The sequence below is a fragment of the Arvicanthis niloticus genome, chromosome 9, assembly GCF_011762505.2.
Source record: "Arvicanthis niloticus isolate mArvNil1 chromosome 9, mArvNil1.pat.X, whole genome shotgun sequence".
NCBI lineage: Eukaryota > Metazoa > Chordata > Mammalia > Rodentia > Muridae > Arvicanthis > Arvicanthis niloticus.
In genome coordinates, this window is record NC_047666.1 from 50606806 (window position 1) to 50632529 (window position 25724).

General features: G+C 48.3%; 1 protein-coding gene across 2 annotated transcripts in view; it reads right to left on the reverse strand.

Annotated features, from left to right (window-relative positions):
• Ssuh2 (ssu-2 homolog) overlaps positions 1 to 12662 on the reverse strand; it is a 19848-nt gene extending 7186 nt beyond the window's left edge. Inside the window, exons 1-9 of one of the 2 annotated variants that reach the window (XM_034512289.2) lie at positions 12469 to 12662; positions 8906 to 9004; positions 8415 to 8496; positions 6512 to 6641; positions 5204 to 5264; positions 4776 to 4900; positions 3458 to 3520; positions 1794 to 1879; positions 614 to 706 (exon numbers count right to left, since the gene is read on the reverse strand). In XM_034512289.2, coding sequence (XP_034368180.1) covers positions 614 to 706; positions 1794 to 1879; positions 3458 to 3520; positions 4776 to 4900; positions 5204 to 5264; positions 6512 to 6641; positions 8415 to 8496; positions 8906 to 9004; positions 12469 to 12496 — 767 coding nt within the window. In that variant the 5' untranslated portion in view covers positions 12497 to 12662. Of the gene's footprint in view, positions 1 to 613; positions 707 to 1793; positions 1880 to 3457; positions 3521 to 4775; positions 4901 to 5203; positions 5265 to 6511; positions 6645 to 8414; positions 8497 to 8905; positions 9005 to 12468 lie in introns of both variants that reach the window. The other variant, XM_034512288.2, reaches the window with a different exon arrangement.
• Positions 12663 to 25724: the final 13062 nt, after the last annotated feature.

The following is a 25724-nucleotide window of genomic DNA, read 5'->3' on the forward strand; positions in this document are numbered from 1 at the left end:
GGTCCGAGGAAGTGCGCAGCCTGGGGGCAGGGCCAGGATCTGGAGGGAGTGCGCAGCCTCTCTATGCTTAGTGGCCTGGCTTTTGAGGTGCCAGCTCCCATGCACCCTTGCTTCCCTAATGTTTAGCTTAGCCAGGTTCAGGACAAAGGGGCACACCCCTAGCCTACTTAAGGTACAGTTAGTTTTATCCCAGGCATCAGAGTTAGGTGCTCAGTGGGTGACTGCTGGCCTAGCCGGTAGTGATGACAGAGCACGTGAGATGACAGTGGGGAGAGGCGCTTGCTGCCAAGCCTGACACGCTGAGTTCAGTATCTGGATCCCATCTGTCGGAAGGAGAGAACCAACTCTTGCAGGTTGTCCTCTGACCTCCACAGTACTCAGGTGCCTGCACATGTACGCATGCACCTGCACGTTTGAACGTGCTCAGGCTCACACAGGAAAAAAAATAACTTAAAAATCAGAATACAAATAAACTCGGAGACAGAGGCAGTCTATAGCCCCTATCCCCACAGCCGCACCTTCCTGAACCAGGTGGAAGGCCCCATGAGGAAAAGGTTCTCTGTACCAGCCACATTCCCCACCTCCTCAGGGCTGGCACTTTGGTGTCACTTACCACATGATGACCAGCTGGACAAAGTGCTCCAGCTTCCTCTCCCCTTTGCAGGTGGCGCATGTCTTATTCCCCCTCCCAGAGCATGTACTGCACCTGTGGCCACAGTGAGCAACCCTCTTCAATAGAAGACTCCCATACTGTGGTGGCATGTTCCTGTCCACTGTCACCCTCCCTCCTCTGACAGCCGGGACCGAGAATCCCCCTAGGAGCCTACCTGTCCCACACCCAACCCTTGGTTCTTTGAATTTTTGTTCTTGCCCTCTGTAGCCAGCCTGAGATCTCAGCCTAGCTGGTTACCTTATTCCACCTCTCTGGTAAAAACTATCTAACACAAATGTAGACAAAGTCAGTGCAATGAGAACCACCTTAGAATGTTCTTGGAACTGTTTAGAAAAGAGCATTCTTTCCCACTGGGCTGCTTAACCTATTCCTCTCACCGTTCCAGCTTGGTGATAGCATCTAAGCACCTGGATCCAGCTAGACCTGATGCTATCCCTGAAATATACTCTTGGGCTGTACAGTTGTTTGGGCCTATCAGTATACTTTTTTTTTGCCATAGCCAATTTGAACTCAGTTATTTTACTTAAATCTGAAATAAACTAATGTTCTAATCCGAAGTCATTCTTCACTAGTCATGGTAGCAGGTGCAATAAAACTTGGCCAGCAAGGTTTGACTGCTAGCCAACCTAATTTTGAACATTTTCACTCCTTGCAGTTTTTCCATCTCCCTTTAAAGCTTATAAATAGTGAGAAGGCATGAGTTACAAGATGTCACCACCCCACTGTATACAAAGTCCCAAGAGCAGAGATGAAAGCTGTGGGTTGTTTAGCCAACCAGCTAAGCTAAGCAGCTTCTCCAATTCTGAGGTATAAAGAAGGCTTTGCCCAGAGCATATGCTCAGAGTTTAACTTGCCCTTCCCACAGTTTTTCTTGGAGCTCCTCCCCGCTGCCCACCTCCCAAAAGAGCCTTCCTCCTCTCTTCTGTCCCACATGCTGTTGGTGACTCCTGGATATGCCATGCCATGAGACGAGCCTGCCCACATGCAAAGTCCAAGAGTATCTGTTATGCAGACTCTGGGGTGCAGCAGAGAGAGACGGGGAACCTTTGGGGGGCACAGTGTCCAGAAGGAAACCCAAGACTAAAGAGCCTTCTCCTGCTCACCGAGAACCCACCCCTACCTGCGTCGGCCAGAGCCAGAACACATGTGGCATCTCCGGGGCTGCTTGGCTTTGCGTTTGGTGCCACTGCAGGATGAACACCTCACCTGTGAACATGTCCAGCCTTCAGGCGCTGGCTTCCAGAAGCAGGGCCCAGGCCACCCTGAGACCAGCTTTCAACACAGCTCCATGACCCTAACCCAGATCTCTTTCTCCCTTGGCCCATAGCCTTGGCCAGTAGTTTGTGCCTTGTGGCTTGAGGATTGGTGGCTTTGAACCCTGCCAGGCACAGAGTTCCAAGACTTCACATCCATACAGCTCTTCTTCTTCTCCTCTCTGATCCCCACCTTCAGTCTGCAAGACCTGCCTTCAACCAAGTGTCTTGAGGAAGCCAGGAGCAGAGTGGCTGACCACCAGGGTAAAGGTCAGAGGACCTTCTTAGGAAAGCACCCAGGGATGGACTCCTGACATTCAAAACAATCTCAGAAAAGAGGGAGAGGAGATAGAAAACCAGGAAGGAGGAAAGAAAGACCACTGGGAGCCTGGGTGGGGGTGGGAGCTGCAGACACCACAGGAGGGAAACATGGAGGAGGAGACACGGGAAGGAGAGAAAAGCTAGCCCACCGGGACACACAGTGATCAGGTGAGAGGTGAGTGCCCAGCAGGATGGAGAGAGAGACAAGATAGGACCACATGTGGTCAGTGTGCATCTGTGACAAGCTGTAACTGGGATCCTTGGCTTGAACTAGCCTCCAGAACCAATGGATTCTGTTCTTTGCAAACCCACAATGTCATGGCATGCTGCAGCAGCCTGAACAGATAACTCACACTTCTTCTACCTCATCTCCCAAACCCTCTAAACTTCACCTCTCTGTGTCCACCTCCCATGTTCTTGGCCATCCTCCACAGAGGGGTTTGTCATGAGTGACTGCCCTTGCAGCCAAGCGACCATCAACCATCTTGAGGCATTCAACTGCGCCCCCTTGCAAAAGATCATACAAGCTGGGGTTGTTGACTGTTTACAGCCCTCATGGAGAGGTGGGAAGGGTCACAAGTCCTTCACCTGAGTATCCAGCCACTCTCTACCACCTGTTACATGCAACTCTGCCTCAGGGAGGCAGCAGAGTATATAGGTCTGGGAAGAGGAGGGAAAGGGAGCTCCATCTATGCATTTATGCCCTCTCCCCGGGAGGGTAATGAATTTCAGGTCCAGCATGTGGAGAGAGGAACATCCATACCTCTGTAAGCAACCGCCATCTATGCTTTCTAGAGAATCCTAGTAAACTCTTTGGATCTCCAGAATGAACTTTGGTAAGATTGTGTCTGGGTTTGTGGTTGGGACCTTAGAGGGGATAGACGTTATTTTCATCTTTCCTTGGGAAGACATCTTAGCAACATAATCCTAGGGCCCATTCTTTTACAGAGCCCAGCCCTATACAGATCCTCATTGCCTGTCAGTTGGAAGGTGAGAAAGCTTTAACTGAATCAGCAAAGTATGAGGGGGGTCACTGGAGGCACCCAGGCTGACTGTCTCAGTCACAGATAGGAGACTGGAGACTTAGAAAAGGAAGATGGCCCACACGAGGTACAGGAAATCTCTAGGCTATTACCAACACTGCCACCCCCTATGCCCATCCCAACACTCACACGGGGTCATTTGGTCATATGGCCCACCCATGACTCACCATACCAGCTCCATGGCAGCCACTGCACTTGTAGCGGCCACGCCCGTGGCATTTGTGACATTCCTGAAATGGAAGAACTTTCTTTGGGTGGATGTCCTTAAGTAGGATCCCTTCCCAACCCTAGGATGCCAAAGGGAAAAGTAAGGGGAAAGGGTCCTTCCAGGTAGCTGGGGACCCAAAATGGCCTTGTATGCCAAGCCAAAGTCTCAGGTTAGCACATCCCCAAGCCTAGCTCAGGATTTCCCACAAAAAGAGGATTCCCTGAGTTCTCAAACTAGTTCATACTTTAATTTCCTGGCAGACTAAACCACAAAGGCTGGAGGCATCTGCAGCCACCTGGTAGCTCCTCACATGGGTCTCGAGAACACACAAAATGGACGAGGTTTGTGTGAAAGGCAAGATGCTAGCTGCTAGAACCTATCATCCAATGAAAGTTTTTGCACCATCCAGAAAAGAGTGGAATGCTCTTGTGACCTCTTACACATCTGGTAACTATGAGAACTCACAGAGTCAAATTACATTCTTAAATCAAGACTTAATGAGAAAACAGCCAACTGTGAGACGAGAACCCATTGAGGGTATCAGTCAACCACCAGGTTTCCCACACTCCTTGCTAAGACAGATTTCTATTCAACAGATGGACATCAAACCTACTGTCCTACTAACATCCAAGGAAAAGCTCAATAGGGTGTGTCGGTGTGTTTGGGGGTATGAATGTGGTATGCTTCTATGTGCACGAGGCACATGAGAGCCAGAGGTCATTGTTAAGTGTCTTCTTCGATCTCTCTTTACCTTACTTTACAAGAAAAGATCTCTCACTGAAGCTGGAGCTCACTAATTTGGTTAGGCTGGATGGCTGGTGAGCACCCTGAGGTCCTCCTGTCTCTGCTTTCTCAGTGATGTAGGTGCCAGCCCCTACACCCAGCTTTTTACATATATGCTAAGAATACAAACTCTGCCCCTGTGCTGGTTCAGCAAGTCATCTGTCCACTGTGCTTCAGATTTTAGCTCATGTCCATCTCATCAAGTGTCCCCACTTAGCTTACTGTCAGATGAAGAGTAAGCAAGCACACATGCATACAGCTGCCCTCGGAATGTTGTCCCTGGCTATTTCCAGCTGGCAAGGGCCCCCTCGCTGTGTGAATGCTGCCTCCCAATGATGCATGCTGTTCTTAAGCTGGGTTTTATTTTTACCTCAGGAGTAACCTACCAGACTGAGCTTGAGGTGCCTTTTCTCAAAGGAGAAAGTCTGGTTAAGCCTTAGAGAACCTAAGAAATAGACTTAGAGAGAGAGAGAGATGATTTGATCAGCCATTACCTTGACCAGGGAGGAGTGAGGCACTTGGAACTTTCTGGTGTCTTCCTGAAACATCGGAGGCACCTGGACCTTCATATCCCAAAGCCTGGGGGAAGTGCCTCTCTGTGGCCCATCCACCGGGTGGTCTGACACAGGAGGGGTCATCATAGGGACAGTAAAGGACAAAAGGGAAAAGCTTTTGAATATCTATCACACAGCACAGCACCCTCCTTGGTGTACATCATGAACTGTGGATGCACCTCCCAGGGTCAGCACTGAGGAGGCTCTGAGGTTAAAGTCATCCCATCATGTTATAGTCAGTAGGGGAACTGAGGCCCCACAAACATGAGCATCAGATTCAGTGTTAGTGGTTGACCCACATCGTGAGATGGTCCCCAAGCCCCAGCCTTGTCCCTTCCAAGCAAACTGACTCCAAACAGTTCACTCACTGGTTACAGGCTGAAATGTCCACTCACTGACTCTGGATTCACTGAAGGTCTCCAGCCGATACTACAGAGGAAAACACCAGTATGTCACAAGCAGTGTCCCTTCCTGATGACAGTACTAGGCTGCAAAAGAATGAAGCTTCCACCCACATGGGCTACCAGGAACCAAAGTGTGACCCTTGCTATAGGACCCCATCCAGAGCAAGCCCAACTCCCTGTGAAGTTCCACAGAGGCACCATCTACACAGTAAATCCTGTACAGGGCAATGCTTGCCTGTGGTACACGGAGGCTCCAGGTTCCCTGCTCTAAGCACCCCTGACTTATGACAGAGTCCTTCTCCTTGATCTTTATACACAGACCTAGGGTGAGAAGGGGCCTTGGGTCTCACCTGGGCCTGGGATGGGGGGTGGTGTGTGTATACATTTGCACGCATGTGGGGGTCAGAGGACAGCCTCAGGTGTTGTTCCACAGGAGTTATCTACCTTCTTTTTTGATGCAGGGTCTGTCTCTGGTCTGAAACTGACCAACCCCAGGGATCCTCCTGTCTCCACCTCTCCAGTGCTGGCATTATAGGCACATACTAACACATTCGGCTTTTAAATGTGAGCTCTTATCACCATGCATGACTGAACTATCCCCTCATCCTGTCTCTTTTCTTATGAGAGAGAAAATGGAGGCTCAGTCAGCTCCTTTGTCCAGGTCACATGGTTCAGCTCCACGCTGGCCACTTCCTCCTCACCTGGGACCTATCCACTGCCATGGTCTGACTTACACTTGATGTGTTCTTGTCAGAGACAGAGACTATGACACTAATAAATGTGACCTAAATCTGTCCCCGAGCCCTGTCAGTGGAGGATACTGAAGCACCTTCTGCTGTATGGCTGTCAGGGGTGAGGTTTCCCCAGTGCTGAGGTACAGGCATGGCTTGTGAGACACGGAGGTGAGCCAGGGTCCTTAAAATAGAGGGTCTTTCCTTAGCCTGTGCCTCATGGAAGGTTGCAAGGAGGGCCAGACTTCAGGTCAGGACCCACCACATCTATGGGAAACTGCTCAAGTATCCCAGCCTCTCCTGATCTCTGGTGTTGGCTCCAGACACTGGGGACAACATTATATTGTGACAGACAGCGAGGAGGACATATGACATGCTCTCACCTCTTTCCACATGTCTAGTGCATGTGAGGTAGTCAAACAAGATGGAGATGTTTATGTTCTGATTATTATAGATACAGAGAATGGAGGCTGAGGAAGAGACGGCTTATATACATCCCCAAGACCAACATCCCTTCTCCCCGTGTCCCCAGACCCCCTACCCTGCAGAGGGTTTGCTGCCTCAACTCCTGAATGATGAGGTTGCCAGCAGCCGCACTGCTGTAGCAGCATTGGGAGTTGACAAAGCTGAGCAGGGCCTCACGGGCCACCTCCTCGGTCACCACAGGGACTCTGCTGGGGAGAGAACACAGGAGCACAGGTCTGGAAGGGACCTGTGGGCTCACCACAACCAGTCCCTTAGTGTATCAGGAAGTACTGGGGCCCTATGAGGACAAGATCCAAGGCCTGAGGGCCTGGCTGTGCCGAGAACTTGGTGCAGGAGACTTCTATTCAGGAGACCCCATGACAGGATGCCCAGGGTCGGTATGGCATTCTAGATGGCCTCAAACCCATATTAGGCCATGTATGGAGCTTAGGAAACAGGCTAAATTGTGAATTAAAATAATAATAATAATAATAATAATAATAATAATAATAATAATAATAACAAAATAGTCACCTGAGAAAAACAACTTAAAGAGAGGAAAGATGAATTAGAGATGACAGTCTTCATGGTCCCTTGGCTCCATGCTTCTGAGCTTGGGTTGGGGCAGAGAACCATGGAGGGAGCATGTGGGGGTGCAGAGCAGCTTCCCTGAAGGTCAGGAAGCAGAGAGCACAAGAGGGAACCAGGGACCTACTTCCTCCAACAAGACCCACCCCCAACTGTTTCCACCTCCTCCCAGCAGATCATTCAGCTGTGGCTAGCAAGAAGTGAGTCCAATGACAAGGTCAGTGCCCTCAAAGCCCTTCAGTGAGGGAGTATGGGGGATCAAGTCTCTGACACAGAAGCCTTCCCGCTGTCTCATCCCCAAACCGTACCAGATGAATGATACTGCTTCTGCAGATGGGGATCTAGAGATGATGTCACATGGTCATAAGGAGGCAAAACCCAACTACCTAAGGTCCCCTCCCTCGGGGAACTGGATCTTGTCCAGAAGAATCGTGAGCCTGAAAGATACCAGCTGAGGGCTGGCCCAGCAGCCTCAGCCTGAATGTGGCAGAATAGGTCCTGGCCACCCCTCTCTCTGGAAAGCTTTCTTCCTAAAGCCCAGGTGCCTCCTTATGATGCCCTTCCCCCAAAACACCTCAGTAAGGAGCCTTTGGCCTCCATCTCCCTCCTCCCCACATGCACAGTCTCCCCAGTACCCAGTAGGCCATGTGCTCCCTACTCCTAAACCCCATTGTTCCTAGCACAGCCTGGTATGGTGTCCCAAGTGGGCAACAGAGCCATCCAGCCAGCTGGTGCCATATGAGTTCATCCTGGGCCAGAGAAGCGGACACAGAATAAAAGTGTGTGCATACAGATGGACGGGGGCCCCAGGAGACCCCTCTAGGCAGATCACGTGCTCAGCTACATTGTACATGAGAGAAGGATCCTCATTGCATCCCTTCTGTGCAGAGCTGGCTGGAACCCAGAGCTCTGTGACAAGTCCTCTCAAAACAAAGAGGGTATACACGGGTCCCCCAGGAAAAAGATTGGGGGATGGAGGACTTCAGTAACAGAGAACCAGAGGTAGTGTTTGAGCAGCATGAGCCAGACAGTTATGTGTCTCCAAGCTCTGCAGAGACAGGGCAAAGGCTGCCATAGACAATACACACAGAAATGAGTGTGGCCACATTCCAGTATTATAGGACTTACAGAAACAGCCTGGGGGCTGGGTTTGCCCCAAAAGCCAGAGTTTGCAAAGCCCTGATATGGTCTATGGTTTCCATCCTTGGAGAACTTGGCACCCTCCAGATTCCTAGGCCACATCCCCAGGGAGATCTGATTTGGTGGGTCTGGGATGGAGAAGGTATCCCCCATAAGGCTCCTCAGTGACTTCTGGGGCAGTGTCAGGACTGAGCACGCCCAAAAGAGCTCCTGAGGAGAAACAGGGCATGTGGAAATGGACTGAGACTCACCTGTGCTCCAGGACTGAAGACCAACATGCAGGCTCCTGGGACCTCCTCAGGGTCTCCAAGGGTGGGAAGAAGACCTGCCTTCCTAGAGGAGAGGGAGGGAAGACATCAACCTGGCTAAGAAGAACAGGTATTGGTGCAGTGAAAGAAAGGTTGGCCTGGTGCTAGTCCAGAGCCAGCCAGGGCTACAGAATGAGTTCAAGGCCAATTTGTGCTATACAGAGACCTAAGACGGAAGCAGAGGAGGAGGACCAGGAGGAACAGGAGGAACAAGAGGAAGAGGAGGAGGAGGGAGGAAGGAGAGAAGGAGGAAGAGGAATGTCAGGGCTGTAGAATTCTCCCCGCTCTTCATCCCATCCTACCTCCCACTTGGCCATGGCAAGAACCTTAAGACCCCAAAAGAAAGGGGAGCTTGTTCCACATGGCCCTAACCATTACCCAACCAGCAAGAGTCCCTGGAAGAAGCTGTAGTAATCATGACCCCTCTGACTCACCACGCCCTTGAAGAAGCCAGTCATAGCTGGACAATCCCTCCAGGAGCTCATCAGGGGGCATCACAGGACTCTCAGCCTCAAAGCTGAGGTCAGCCATGCCTGCCATGAAGACACAAAGTCAGGAGGGAGAGGGGCACAGAGTGCCAACCTTTGCAGCATCGGGGAGATGGGGCAGTCAGCAATGACCTCGGGGGAAGCTGAAAGATAAGGGTGAGTACACACAAACACCTCATTCTTTGGGGGAGGGCGCTTCTATCAAACCCTAGATTGGGCTGAGGGTGTAGTTTTAGTGGTAGGTTACCCTAGCACACACATGGACCTGGGTCCGAATTCCACAATAAAACAAACATCAGGAAACCCTCTAGATCTTCGCTTCCACCAAAATTAAATGTTATGGCCCATTCCTTCTAGGTTAATACAATTGGTGACCAGAACTCTAAGCAGGTCTTGCTCTCAAGGAGAGCAACCCAGCTGATGTGGAAGGCAGAGCTGAGGGACGCTGAAGATTGCAACTTGAGACTGGGGACAGTGGAAGGAGAAGGATATCATGAAGACTTCCCCACCCCTGCCACCCTTCAAGTTATGAATGCCCTTCTATAACAAACCACCTGCATCTCTGAGGCTTTTCCTCAAGGCCAAAAGCATACAGGGGAAGGTTATTAGCTAGACAGAGCATCCTTCTTGGCAGAAAGAGGGTCAGCTATGATGCAAAGTAACAGGGTCCCAAAGGCTTCCGATTGTTTTGCTTTGAATGAGGTTTGTTTATTTAAAATGTTTACCTACCAGGGACCAGACATTAGCAGGTGTCTTCTGTAAATGGATGGTGAGAGATGTTTGAACTCTGTAGGGTTAAAGGTCCCTGTCTCATTTACTGGATGTCACTGTTGGCATGAAAACAGCCACACCCTGCTGAATTAGTGAGGCTTTGTCCCAATCCAGTATTTTGTAGGGAATGAGGTAGGGGTCAGGGTTGGCTCCGGAGCTGTATCTTGCTGTCTATCTTGGACCCTCACCTGCCAGTTTATGGAAATGCTTCCCTGTTGGGAAAGACTGGGATGGAAGGAAGGAAGGTGGAAGCTGGGCTAGCGGGTCTTTCTGGGCCAGGGAAATCTATCCACTGTAGTTCCAAGATCAGGGCTGAGTGTAGCCAAGCCCAAGAGGGGTGGAGGATCACCACAGCTGCATGTAGTTATTGTCTAGGCTCTCCACTATGCCATCCCAGATGCCACACACATCTGTATAACCTACGCCCCACCATCAAAATAGAATAAATCACGTTGGTTCCCATATAATGGGACTGTGAGAGGCAGCCTCCAGCCCTGAGCTTGGCATATAAAAAAACCACTCTGCTTCTGTGCTGAACTTGATATGTATTCCTTTAAACTAGAAAACAACAATGAAAATGTCAAGTGTGGAAAGAAAGGCCACTTCTGTCTCCTGGGGCAGCCCTGGCTGTCAGGCTGTCTTGGGGCAAGCTAGGGCATCAAACTCCAGCCCTCGAAGGGAAGACAGAGAAAGGCCATGTGGCTGCAGTGGCCTTCGAACAACCAAATAACAGGGACAGGAAGATAGGAAGAATGGGAGGTGGGTGACTCTAGTTTCATCCATCAACCTGAAGCTACTCTGACCCCTGGGGCAGGTCCAGTACCTCAGTGCTAAATTCATGTCACCATTCCATCCAAACAAGAAAGGACTCCAGGGTGACCCCAGAAGGGCACATTTCCTGTACCATAAAAGGAGCATAACAGGACTATACAAGTCACCCACTTTGTGCCACACTGTCGCCGGGGTATTGGTGTGAGTTTAGGAGCAGCTATCAGGCTGAGTGCCCCACCCTGTGATATATGGTGCTATATAAGGTCAGACAAAAGCACTGTCTCCATTCTATATGATTGCTACACTTACCCACTCATAGAACACCCAAATGAGGCCCAGAGATGCAACCTGAGGCCACCAGCCCACACAAGCAGAAGGAAGTGCTCAGAGCTCAGGCCCTGCCTCCATGTTCCCAGGGCCTCTGCACCTGCCTCTAAGTCCCCAAGCAATCTGCTGCTGAGATTTGCCTTGTAATGACAGATGCAGAGGCGGGGTCTCTGCTTGCCAGCCACAAACTAATTTTCTCTTGCATAAAAGAAATGCTCTTGTGGAGGAAATCGCAGTTAACAGAGAAGCCCTCTTGACTTTTATCTTTCACAATGTCGTTCTTTCTGGCTCTGAACCTTCTCTGTCTTAAAGGGATCCCAGTGTGACCCTCTCCAGAGAGCCAGGATCTCTTCACACATCTGCCCATCACATCATGTTCCACTCCTCATCCCTTTCAGTGTGTGAGCGCCCCTCTGAACACTGGAAAAAAGAGCAGGCATTCAGTTGGCCCATATGAGCATCAGGCGTGCACAGCACCCATGTATGCACAAGTGTGTATGAGGAGAACTTCACTTAAGCATGTACAAGAGACATTCAGACCTCTCTATGACCACCCTTCTACCACTCCCCTGCCTCTGAACCCTTCAGCTCTCTGTTTCAGTCCCAACAGCCTTGGAAAACAAAGTTCAGAGACTATGAGTGAGCTGAGCTGAGTTACCCAGCAATTAGGAGGTAGAGTCTGGACCTGAATCTAGATCTGACTTGCTAGCCTAGCCCAGTGGGAAGGGAACTGACATATGTAAATTCAGAGTCTTCTAAAGAGCCACAGCTTAAGGAGGGGAAAAAAAAAAGATGTCACTGGGGTATGCAAAGATCTTCAGTTTCAGGGTCCATGATGTTCCTGAGTCACAGACCTTTCCAGGGATCCCCATAAAAGTGCTGAGCCTCTCATTGCACCCCCAGAAAAGCCATTCAATAACACTGTACCCATATGCTTATATTCAGACCTCCTAACCCAATTTCCTTTTACACAGGGGTAAAAAAAAAAAAAATGGAGACACTGAGATGTTAAGCATCTTGGCCCAAGATCACACAATGCAAACCAAAGCCGGGACTTGAAAAATGTCCCCAACTCTCCATCTATTGCTGCTCTAACCACCACCACACTGCCTGTTCCAACCCATGGAAAAAGCTTTCCTTTAAACCCAATCCATTTCCTCTGAAACCTGTTTCCTTCCTTGGGTTTGAAGCAGCCCTTCGATCTCATTGTATCCCTGTCCTGCTAATGACAGACTGGGGTCACCACGGCTGTGACACCAGTGGTAAGGAGCAAGCAAGAGGGGATGGAGATTTGGACAATGGTGCTGTGGTATCAGCTGTATCTGAGAGTGTGATAGAAGAATCCTGAGGATTTTCAGACTTTTATTAGGCTGGAGAAGAGAGTGGTCACTGCCACCTGGAGAAAGAAAGGAAGAAAGAACAGCAGACATGGACAGGCCACAGTAGGCAGGAAGATGTCAGTGGGGTAGCTGTGGCTTCCTGGCCACTGCCATGGGCTGTCTTTCCAGAATAAAGAAAGATAAAAAGAAGGAAGACAGATGATCAGGGCAAAGATGCTGACAGAAGGCAGGTGATGTGGAGCTAGGTCTTGCTCAGTGTGGGCTACAGAAGTGGCCCCCTTCATCCCAGTCTCTACTCACTGTCCTCCTCACTCAGGTCCCTGTCCATTGTCGAGACGTCCAGCCAAGTACGAGTCTGTGCTCTTGAGGACTGAGGTTCCAATCTGAGGGACTACCCTCAGCCCCTCCCAGCTCATTGTTACTGATCCAGACAGAAAAGAAGCAAAGAAAGCCACCGTATGTCCGTCAGAGCAGAGCCCTGCCCTGTGTCCCAGGTCCCACAAGAGCCTTTCATTTGCCAAGCTCACGTGGAAGTTCTAGAGACCTGGGTCCCTGCTGCATTTAGTGGGGGGTACTCATATCCTGCCATTGTTCCCAGTCAAGACTTAAATCCTTCTCTGTCTGACGTAAGCCCAAGTACCAGGTCACCTTGGTTCTCCATACACCAGTCAAGAGCAGACTTAAGTCCCTCGGGAGCAAAGGGAATTGGTGAACTACCACAGGAGACTACCTGTCAAATGGAGAGACCACATAGGTTCTCAGACTGCCTGGGATCCCTGAAGACTGGGCAGCAGCAGTCTCTTGTCTTTTGAAGGCTTGGAACAGGAGGGCTCCCAGCACATCACAGACAAAGCCAGGGCTCCAGCCAGGGTGTGGATCATCCTATTACCACTCTACCTAACCCCTGGGAAGCCACTGAAGGGTTGGTTGGGGAAGTGTGCTGGGGCTGGAAGACAAGACCTCAAGCACTTGGAGGCAAACCCTACCATTGAACTAAGCCCCAGATTTCTCTGAATTGTGCACATGTGTTTAAGGTCATGGGTGGGCAGGTACATGTGTGAATGTGTGTGTGTGTGTGTGTGTGTGTGTGTGTGTGTGTGTGTGTGTGTGTTTATGTGTGTGTGTGTGTGTGTGTGTGTGTGTTCATGTATGCACACATGTGGTGTAGATACCTCTGGTGTTGATTCTCAGATACTGCCCACATTTTGTTTGAGACAGAGTCTCATCAGCCTAGAACCTCACTATGCAGGCAGGCTAGGCTGGCCAGGGATCCTCTCTCTGTCTCCCATCTCACTATTACTAGAGATGTAAGTTCATACTACCACATCCGGATTTTTATATAGATTCTGGGGATCTAACTCTGATCTTCATGCTTACACACCCCGTGCTTTACTGACTAAGCCATCCCCTACAGCGCCCTCTGCAGACTTGGAAAGGTCTTTACAAGCCTTTTTCAGTGAGACAGAAAATCTTTTATCCCTCATCTTAGGAACACCATCCCACTCCTCTAGATGAGTCTAAATATTAACCACCAAAGTTGGTTTCCCACTGACAGGTGTAGAGGGCTTGAGAGTTGGTCCCATCCCCCACCCCCACCCCCACCCCCACCCCCACCCCCACCCCCCTATGGCCTTGGCAGGGCTTCCTCTAGGGCTGGCAGTGTCTGGTCTGACCTGTGCCCAGCCCGTTGGTATACATGGGGATGTATCATGACACTCCTTAACCAAGACAGGCTCACCATTACTCTGGAAAGCCTGGGCGGCCACAGTGCTTAAGAGACAGCTCCTGTGCTGTGTGAGCTGCCTTCCCCCTCCCCACTCACTGCCCCCCTCAAGAGGATGCTGGGATCAGCAACAGAAATGCCACACAAGCTTGACTTAAAACAGACAATTCAATCCTCATAGATGGGTTTTTATTCTGGGTAAAAGTGCTGAAGCTCCCCACCATGAGAGTTGTAGACATTTTATCTCTGCAGACACATGAGTAAGAACAGCACCCTGAGGAAGGAGCACCGTCTTTGGGTACCTGCTCACACTGAGCAATAATTCCAAGCCAGGGGGATGGCATCCAAGGATGCAGATGACATGGGTGTGTGTGGTTATATCTGTGTGTATGTGTGTGAGCACGTTTGCATTTAAACCTGATGCATGACCAATCAACAGACCGGTATACAGTTGACAGACAGATAAACCAACGACAACCTAGTTGTAGCTTAATTAAAGTGAACCACCGTTTTATCTGGGGTGTTTCATGCGACAAGCCACGCTTGCCTAAACTCCTTTGGCAATTGAAAGAAGCAGCCGTAGGGAGTGATTTCAACAGCAAGCAGAAAGGAACAGAATATTAAACAGGGCTGAGTATTAGGAGTTACAGAACTGTCAAGGCTGCAAAACTGCTAGTAGCCACTATCTCTCGGGAAACAGGAAGTACCCATTGGCAAGAGTGGCAGTCTTTGGCTATACCCCTGCAAGTTTAAGAATTCATAATAGCTCTTAAAATGCATAGAGAAATGGGGATTTAGCTCAGTGGTAGAGCTCTTGCCCAGCATGCACAGGGGTGGGGGGTTGGGAGGAGAAGCTTCTAGAACCTTCTAATCTTTCTTAGAGGTTAATAGAGGATATTAACCATGTGCAATAAAATGTCTGAGTGAGTTGGGAACAATCACACCCGTCACCATGTTGTTTCTCTGTTATGAGCAAGAGCAAGTACTGCCTGTCTGAGAAATCAGACCAGTGTGAGGCTAAATCTGGCCCCTACCTTCCACCAGTATCACAGGGAAGGCAGGCCAGGGAAGATTGCCTCCAGCATGGTACCAGGCAATCTGCATTCTTTCTGTGCCCCTGAGGTTTATGGCAGCTCCTTAAAGCTCCTCTACATGACCCAGGTCCTACCATTCTTCCAGTGCCACAGCCTCTAAGCGCTCAGACCCCGCTGAGTTCTTCCTCACATCTCATACCAAAATCCTGAAGAACAAGCATCCAGAGCCGCCTCCTCCCACAGGCTGACATCTGAACACCTTGTTCCCAGAGATCGACGCTGTGGTGTCCTCTCCTCATTCTGTAGATCCCAGATGTGCCATGGTGGCAGGGAGTATTAGGAACTGGCCGAGCTCTCAGTGCAGCTAGAAATCATCTCATGTGGTTGTCTTTAAATATGATGGGGAGATGCCCAGAAAGGAAGGGGGTGTCTAAAGCTGTCTTTGAGTGTTTTAAATGCTGTTTGGGATAGAATCAGCAAAATTAATCTCGGGACATAATGGTGGGAGATATTCTGAAGGGGGTCATTGTCTCCCCTACCAACCACCCACATCTGGGTGATGTCATAGGAGCTGTCTAATGCTTAAACCAAGAGCAGAGCATAGTAGCTGTGGCTTCAGAAGGGGGTAAAGCACGCTCAGAGCCCAGCTCTTAACACTGGGTTGGGAGCAGTGCCTGAAGGACACATAGAAGGGTTCTTGCACAGCATGTGTCTGTTCAGCCTCATTTTTTGCCTGATCTTGCCTAGCCAGTCCCCTCCACCACCACCAGCTTCCTCCCTGAAAACCTCCACAGGCAGTTGACAAGCATTGGCCTTTCTCCATTCCAATGGTGGCCAGCACATCTGTCTAGAATTCCCACTTAGTTTACCTTCTGGGGTGGTTCCAGGCTCTCGGGTCTCTGTAGGTGAACAGGTGTCATAAATGTGAATCCAAGCTCCTTCTCCTGATCAAGCAGGTGTGAGGCAGAACTCTGAGTGTAGATGGTTTTACAAGTCAGGTAACTCCAGCTTGGGCAGTATATACAAAAAAAAAAAAAAAAAAAAAAAAAAAAAAAGCACTGGATGCAGACAGCCAGATCAGATCAGTACAATACAGTCCCCGATCTTCTTCTCTTTAAGAGTAACTTCAATATATAACCAATTAAAACTTTTCTATAACCACTCCGGAAACTGAGGTAGGAGGATCACTACACATTCGAGGGCTAGCCTAGTCTTCACAATCAGTTCTATACTAGTCAGAGCTACACAGTAAAGACCTTGTCTCAAAGCAAACAAAATGAGTCAGTGGAATCAAGGGCTTTTTTCTGAGGCTAGCCCACTCTATGTGGGACTTTCCTCAACTCTGATGAAAACTCACGGGAAGCTAGGAACTTAAAGAGGTCCCCTGCTTCCAGCCCCAAGCAACACCCTCACTTTCTCCCCCAAGGTACAGAACTAATGGGCCAATCATCTTTACAACAGGGCTGAGAATGGGCCTTTTTTTTTTTTTTTTTTTTTTTTTTTGCAATCCTGGGGCATCTCTTCCTGTGCCGTGTCAGCCAGAGACAGGTGAAATTTGAACAATTCCAGGACTCTCAAGCAAAGACACATTATTTTCTGCATCACCTTTCCTTCTGACCCCATTGTGGTCCCCACAGCTATCTGAGAATTTACCCAGAATTTTCATTATTCAGGGTTCATCTGTTGGCCTCCTGTGTGGACAGGGGAAGGACTCAATTCTTGTTAACAATAAACCATGTACAAGAAGGTGTTGGCTGTAGTTACATAAAGGTATTTTTTCTGTTTTTAAAAAAAATGGGTCATTAAAAATGTATAGTCTAACTGAGACTCTGCAGGCTTGGGAGATAGCTGAGAGAGTAAAGTCCCTGCTGTATAAGTCTGAGGAGCTGAGTTCAACTCCCCCAACACCCAAGCAAAAGCTGGACATGGCAGAGCACATCTTTAATGCCAGCACTGGGGAAGCAGAGAGAGGAGGAGCTTGGACCAGCCAGCCTAGCCAACCAATGAGCTCACACCACACACAAAACTGAGATTCTGAACCATGAGCCGTAACTTTCCTCCCCCTCCTTGCCCCTGGGCGTCCTGGCCAACTTTCTGTCTTTATGTGTTTAGGGACTCTTAGGACCTCATACACATGGAATCACTCACTGTGAATACCAGGCTCACACCCACTTCCACACTCCCTATCTCTCCACATCCATGTCTTCTTTCACACACTGAGTGTCTACTGGGAACCAGGCTCTGTTCCATACCCTTTCAACATCCATCTAAACCTAGATCTACCCAGAACCTGATGGGGCCAACAATGCTCAGAAAATAAATTCTCCCAGGGCCTGGAATCCTCGATAACATTGTTGTTGGCTTATCTGCAGGCTGGCGCATGGAAACCATGGTTGGTGCCCAGGGCAGAACCAAGACTGGCATGCAGGAAAATGCTTCTGACACAAATAAGAAATGGCTTCAAGTGGGGTATTCCTGCCACACTGTACCTAAACACCTCCTTCTTTCTGGAGCCAGGGAGCCTGGCACACCCTGCTGGCCCAGCTTGCAAGCTTTTGAGAGCATAGGAGGAAGAAAGACAGAGACCTCTGCAAGTCTCTCACATTCCAGGGATAAAGGGAATGCCCCCTTAGAGGTGTTTTCTAATATAAACTTTCACAACAACCCTGTAAGAAAGACATTGATCTCTTTAGAGATGAGCATCAGGATAGAGCTCTCAGCTGCTGCTCCAGTGCGGTGAGGTGCTATCATGCTCCCTGAAGTGATGATATTGGACTGGCCCTCTGAAAGCCCCCAATTCAATGTTGCTGTGGTCATTGTCTCTTTACTGCAATAGAACAGCAACGAATATGTCTTCTATGTGTGCCCTGTCCCCTGGATCACTGTGGCATATTCTCATTGGTCTTCCAGAGGCTGTATAGTCTACACCATCCTGAACTAGCACTTTAACACTAGAACATATTGGCTATGTTCTGTCCCACTCCCAGCCTGACTGTCACCTCCTGGGACAGAAGTCAAGCTTCTGTCAGGAGCTTCAAGGGTAAGCAGCACCTTCCCCTATGGTATATCTTCCCTCATCTCTCTTTTGCTCTTGACTTCAGCCCTGGCAGCCTCCACCATGTTATTGGGCCATAACAAGCACACAACAGCTGCAGGGCCTTTGCACATGCTACTCCCTCTGCCTAGGATGTACTTCCTCATCTCAGAAAAATAGTTATTCAGATATCACCTGCCCAGTGAAAGTGTCCCTGCCCCCCCACTGAAATTATGTTTAGCTCAGTGTTTTCTTTTTACTTCATATATAACATTTGTACATATTTATGAGGTATATGCAACACATACATATGCATGTGACATGGGCTCTGTATGGTATACACATTTTAGTACATGTACACAGTATGTACATACTGTGTACAGTCAGAGTGGTTGGTGTGTCCCTACCATCAACTCTTTGTGTTTCAAGCCTTTGAACTGTTCTCTTCTAGATCATCATGAAATATACAAATTATTGTGATCTATAGAGATAGGATTTCCGCCCCCCCCCCCAATGGTACTTCAGTGCCTGCTGTCCCAGATGTAGCTCAAAAAGGAAGTCCATGTGTTTAACACTACAGAATGGCAGCATCTGCAGTATTTGCCTGTGCCTGGCTTATTTTGCATCACAGAATGCCCCCAACCTCCATCATGTTTCAAATTGCAAGCCCTCCCTCCGCCCCAGCTTTCACCACCCCCCTTTTCCTCACCTCACTTCTAGTCACAGAGCACGCTTATCTGTCTCACTGCTGTCTTGTTTAACGTCTCTCAACACCCTATGATCTGGATGTAATTACAAAAAAAAACAACCAAGGGAGGAAGTATAAAATGTACAAATTTAAGATGTATCCACTTAGCTTCCTACTACGCGTTCAGCACTCTAAATAGGACCCAGCAAATAACAGTCACTCTATAAATCTGTGATGAATGAACAAGAACACTCTCAATATTACTGTTCAGGGATCTTCCCAGTGCCCTGGACTTCTGAGCTGTCTTCTGCAAAAAACAACCTTTGTGCTTCCAATAGAGTCATGGAAAGAAGAAAAAACACCAGCCATGCTAAACATCCATAAGTCACTGACTCTGGAGATTATCATTTACAGCCCTGCAATGGGACCTCAGAGTTGCTGCGTGCAGAGAGGCAGGGAAAGGGAGTCTTGGCCAAGGCTCACCTGGGAATGGTGCAAGGTCTTCCCTGTGTGATCTGGAGACTAACTAAAGTAGCTCTGGCTCCATCCATGGCATTTCTCACATCACTTTCATCGGGCCACTGCAGAAGCCCAGCCAGTGCCCTACAGGCTACTCTGTCTTCTCTGGGACAGGGTCTCATGTGGGGGCTCATTGCTGGCATAGAGGACAGAATTGCTTATCATTAGCAACCCAGAAAGACTAATCTAAGGCAGAAGGCTGCCTGGCAGTCATTCCGCCCACGTCGTCCTGTACCCTCATTTCTCATACTAATCAGATCCATTTTTTTTTCTCCAAAACCAATTCAGAATTTTTAAAGGCCAGACTATTTGATTGCTGAGATTTCCAAACACAAATTCAATTGGCTTTGCAAGGCGCCATCAGCCTTTACAGATATCACCCGCCAGCCTTGCACTTGAGGCTTTCAGCATAAAAGCCTCAGGTCTGGCCGGGGGAATCTTTGCGCTGTGTACCAGGATGATTGGAATATGAAATGTTCCCCCAAAACACACAAGCTTGGCTGAATGTTAGCCCCATCCACAGAAGACAATGGGTTTGTTTTGTTTTGTTTTGTTTTGTTTTGAAAATGGTAGAAGCTTTGGGAAGTGGGACTCATGGTGATGGGTGTGTCCTTGGGAGCTGTACCCTGCTGGGGCCACTTCTAGCAGTTTCCTCTGCCTGCTTCTTCCTGTCTGCCAAGGGGTGAATGCATACTCCATGTTCTCTTGCTACCATGCTGTTTCTCCTCACCACAGGGCCCCAGATCAATAGACCCAAAGAACATGGACTTTAATATCTGCAACCATGGGCTAAAACAAATCTCCTCTCTCAAAATCAGTATTTGGTCATATCTATGCCAGGAAGGATTTGAACTCAGCAACACACACACACACACACAAATGTGCATAGGATGATAAGAGAGAAGAAAGTAATAAGAACCAAAATCCCCATATTTCTGTGCTAGGATCTGAATAATTCAAATACAAATTCTTCCTGGCCTTATCCTTTATGCTTTCCTCAACCCCCAGGTTCTTGGCCACACTCCATCTACTCCTCTATGCCCCTGGCATGTTTTCAGTCACAAGCCAAGCCCTTGTGTATACAGTCTCCCCTTCTGCAACGTCTGCCTCCTCTACTCGCTGCCTATCAAACTCATCTCCCCAGGACCTTCTCAGCTTCCCTGTCCTAAGAAGCCTTCTCTGATGTCCATGAAGAAAGCATGTGTACCCTACTCTTTCTGTGGTCGCCTCTCCATAAGACTTTGTGGATGTAAGCATATAGTGTGATGCCCCTGGAGATAGGGGAGGGGATAATCCTGCTCTGGTTATGACTACTACAATGACTCCTTCTCCTGAGGACCAGCTACTTGAATGGCTGTGCTGGTCTTTGACACCTCACTTCTGGAACTAGCTCAATGTTCCACTGACTTGGAGAAGCAACCTATAGGGGCACACACCTGCAATCCTCTCAGAGCAGAAGCAAGAGGATCTAGACCACATAGTGAGTCTCTGTCTCAGAACAATAAGACAGTGTCTCAAAAGAAAGAAAAGTGGGAAGGGCCTGAGGAATTCACCCGGCATTAACCTCCATGTGTACATACAGTCACATGCATCTGCAGCACGTACCAAAAGAGCCATAGTGAAGATTTAGTTACCTTCAACTCAAATCTGATTCTCTCTAGTGCTGGGTCTAACATATATAATATGGAGTTTAACATCTAACATCTGTCCTACACCTCAGAGCCAGAACAGGAAGGGGACCTCAAAGGTCGCCAGCACAGACATTCCACACTCATTTATTCTTCTTTATCTCCGGGATTCCTCTTGATAGTTACAAGATAAATACTCTACCATCATGGGGGAAATAACAAGTATACAAAAACATTAAAAGTTAAATTTTACAACTACCCCACTGTAAATCCAAAGACAGATTTGCATGTAAGTTAAAATTTCTATAAAGCATAAAGGAGGTCATATGAGAAATATTGCTCAGAATCATTCGTTGAAAAATTAAAATTTATTATGAACATTTTCCTCTATCAGTGTGTATAATATACAACAATATACATCTTATATTATACATAGGCCCAATGATTGTGTTGCTGATTTTGTAGCAGATTTTTACCTTTTCCTTCCATAAAGCTCTGGCCTAAATTTTAGAAAAAAAAAAAAAACAAAAATCAAAAAACAAGATCTTGTTTACAAACAAGCTCTTACTCCTAATTATTTTTTATTCTAATAGAATTTTTATATTTCATAAATGTTATTGGAATGTAACACATGCTCTAAAAACACACAAGTCCCAGATACACAGCTTCATGATTTTTCACAAAATAGCCACATCCATGTGATCAACACTCAGATGCAGAAAAGGATGTGATCAGCGCCCTAGCCTCTTCCCCAGACCTGCCTCCCTACCCTATCCCAGTCCCAAGGCCTGTTTCCCAAGCCCATCCCAGTCCCAAGGCTGCCTCCCCAGCCCATCCCAGTCCCAAGGCCTGTCTCCCGACCCTGTCCAAGGACAACCTTCCACTGACTCCAGTGCACAGCTCACATCTATCCGCTGCTGACCTTCGTTCATGCTGTTGGTGACTCAGGGCTCAGATGAGGAGTTGCAAGATAGAAGCTGATTTTCTCACAGCTCTGGAGACCAGTGGAAGATAAGGGGGCCATTGTGGGTGGAGTCTAATGAGGGCCAAAGTTCTGACATGCAGGAAGCTGTCTGCTTGCTGTGTCTCCAAGCCAAGTAGAGATGGACTCACACAGAAACAGGGAGATAGAAACAGGCACAGATCAAGGGCACTAATCCTACCATGAGAGCCCGTTCTCATGGCCTTATCTCACTGTGATTCTTTCCACAGGCTCTATCTCCAAATACCATGAGGATTAGAGCTCCAGAGCTACAACTGGAAGACAGAGTCAGTCCCTCTGATTGACTCCCTTGGCCTAATATGATGTGAGAATCTTCTGTAACCAAACTTTTGTGGTTACCTTATGAGTTCCCTTCTTGACCACCCTTCTCCACCCTTATCCCTTCCAACTCCCCAATACAAGGTAGAAAGAAGACTGGAGGGGAAAGGGGGCATTGATCTCATTAAACTACTTCCTGCTGATTAGGGATGTTGAGTTCCCTGGGGCAAGTTTGATCTTAGTTGTCAGGATATCTCCAACCAGTAGCAGCAACAACAGCAGGAACAGGAGCAGCAGAAGGAGAACCAGCAGAAGGAGGCGAACAAGCAGGAGCAAAAGGAGAAGAAACAGCAGGAGGAGGAGATGAAGTAGGAGGAGGAGGAAGAAGAGGAGGAGGGACAGCAGCAGCAGGAAGAGGACAGGGTGGGGAGGAACAGCAGCAGTAGCAGCAGTAGCAGCAGCAGGAGGAGGAGGAAGAAGAAGAGGAGGAGGAGGAAGATGTATTTAGTTATTTCCTGCTTCATAGATACCCACCTTGTTTCCTATTATTTCCAATTAGTGTTATGATCTTTAATAAACATGAACTTTATGTTATGATCTTTAATAAACATGTGTGCTTTTCCTTAGGGCAGACAAGTTAGGAACCACTAGCTTATTTTATAGATAGGTGCTGGTGCCTGGAGATCAGGAGAAGGCGTGTGAATGCCTAAGTGTCTCAGTGAGCAGACTCCTCAAGGTCACTCCCAAGAGCACAGGGCTGGCAGCACAGGGCCCTGATTTTCATCCCTACCAGGCTGGTGCACACACCCCTCCCTGCTGAATCCTGTTGAAAACACTGGCCTGGAATTAAATGCACATCTTCATTGGCACCCTGGGCATGTATGTAGACAGTGTCTAACAGGCATTGGAGCCTCTGGCTTCTGCAAAGACCGCTCTACTCCACCTGCTTACAGCAAGCCAGGCCACCTAATCACCAGGACTCATCACCCCTCAACTTTGGTCCTCAGACCAAATAGGAGGTCTCCAGCTTTAGGACTGCACACATACACAGATACAGACTATCTCTTCTTTTCCAAGCCCAAGGTGCTGGGGAATTTCAAGAACACCTCCCTGCACCCCATGTTTTTTCTTCCTTCCCATACACTGTGGTACAGGGTAAACTGAATTTCAAAAGAATATTATTCCAACTAAACATAAAACTGTGCTGCTAGAAAACAAGGGCCTGCATTGTTTGGTTTTTAACAACAAGTGCTTCACTTTAACAATGCTCAAGGAAAGAGGAGTTATCAGGTTTTTACAATACGCAGAACATACTGCTCAAAAGGACTCAGATTTGAGTTCACAATGGAGAAACTTCAACCTCTGGGGACAAATGCCTCCCCCCACCCCAGAGTCCACACCCCTTACTGCATTTGTTTCTAACCAGCTGTTCTCCCAAAGAGCAAGATGGCCTGAGATGAGGGCTGTCCAGGACTCTTTTCCTCCCTATTCCTACAACACAGGACAATGTGACCTTGCAGAGTCATATGGCAACCTTCCACGGGGATGTCCCCATGCCCCCCTCACTGGCCTGAGCTGGGTCTTCTGTGTCCCCTAAAACCCAAGACCACAAGGCATTTATTTTCCTTCCTTTTATTTGCCCAGTATAATTTCAAAATGCCCAAGGAACAGGAATGGGATCCAGGAGCAGTAGACTGTGTGTTCAGACCATGGTGAGGTCCAGTGTAACTCTGGGAAACTGGGATGGGGGTGTGGATGCAGTCAGTTGAACACTCTGGTAATTCTACCCTCATCTTTTAGCAGAAGCAACTAAAGAACCATTTGGATCTAAACTTTAAGCGTGGCTCCAGTGATTTCAAACTTCCTACGGAAGTTTGTACATTGCCTGCTTGTACAATGAAGCCAAGGCCAGGCCAGGGAAAGGAGACCTCCAGAAACTCTTTTTCCCAAACCCTCAAAACAAAGAGGCCAGAGAGAGATCAAAGACTGGTTCTGACCAAGCTTAAGCCAGAGTTTGTTGGCCTAACAGTTCGTCTCTCAATTCTTGGTCCTCTTGGTGAACCCAAGCCGTGGCTAACTGAAGAAGGTTGAGGAAGCAGCCATTTCACTCCTGTGACCACAATAATTCTTGAGACCAGGAGACACCATGAAGAGCAAGGAAGAGATGGCCTTTACTGTGATAGGAAGGAAAAGAGGCTTCAGGCTTTACACACATCTCATTCAACTCTTACTACATCCTGAGGTGGAAAGTTAAACCATGCCCAGTTCAAAAGTCAGGATTCTGAAGAGGGAAATGACTGTACCCAGGTCTTCCAGTAAGACAATGGTGGGACCGTGATTAGAGTGTGTGTTCCCTTGCCCTCCCCAACTTCCCGACCCCCTCATTCACATAGTTTACCATCTTCAAATCATAATGGCATCTTTTTAAAAGCATCTCTTCCTTTCCTTGACTCTAAACTCCAAGGAAGTGTCTAATGGTCATCTGTGCCCCTCATATTACTCTCAATGCTACTGAATAAGTGGGTGGATGGAAGGATGGATGGTCTTATGGGAAGACAGCTGGACAGACAGAGATATATAGAGGTAGGTAGTCAAATGGAAGGGTAAATAGAAAGTAGAACAGATCTACCTAGGAAGATGAATGGACAGGTGAGTGGGTGGATGAATGGATATATAACCGCACAGACAGACAGATAGATGGATGGACAAATGGATAGGTAGATAATCAATCCTATGGGCAGTAGGAAGGCACTGAAGACTTGAAAGAAGAAGACTGGCACACAGTGCCATAGAGAAGCACAGACTGGGACCAACCCTCAAGAAGCTCTCAACCCAGTCAGACAGGGACTTCATGGAGACACAAAACATCTCTAGTCCTGAAATGTCAGATAGAGGTTGTGACCACAGCCAGATAGGAAGGATGTCTCTGTGTTCTAGGTGGGAAGAGGTTGAGGAGACAGCCTGGAGGAGCTATGGCTAGAGCAAGCACTGAAGCATTGCAGGACTTAGATGAACAGGGAAGAGGAAGGAACAAAGGCTGACTGCAAAGACCATGGGGTTCCTGGTATGTCCCACCGGGGAGGGCAGGCTCCATGCTTCTGCACAGCAGGTTCCTGACACCCCTTTTTTATAATTAGTTGGTTCAGTGACCCCCTTCACTCTAGAGCACACTGGTACTACCAGTGTGGGTACACACCCACATACCATGGGGGCTCAACACGCCTCTTCCCAGCTGCCAACAGGAAGTGGCCAGTAATGGATCAACCCACCCTCATAATGACTTAGACATACTGGAGCCCCAAGAGGCCAGGGCCCAGGTCATTGCTATGAGTCTTCCTGACCACCCCTTGCTTCCATTCTCCTTCAGGGCTAACATTGAAAGTGGAAAGAAAGGCATGGACTCTATAGTAAGTAGACAAACCACTTCCTTGCTGGGTAACCCTGAGTAAGTCTCTTAACCTCTCTAAGCTTCAGCTTCACAATGGAAAGTAGAGTTGCCATTTCCCATAGAGATATCTCAGTGCAAAAATCAGTGAACAGAAAGTAGTTAGTCAACACAGATTCTGATGCCTCTGAGCAGGAGCCACTGCTATAACAGGCAGAGCTTTTATCCTTGTATATTGGAGAATAAAACTAAATCCTTCCTCCTTCTTGCTAGAGCAGTTTAGA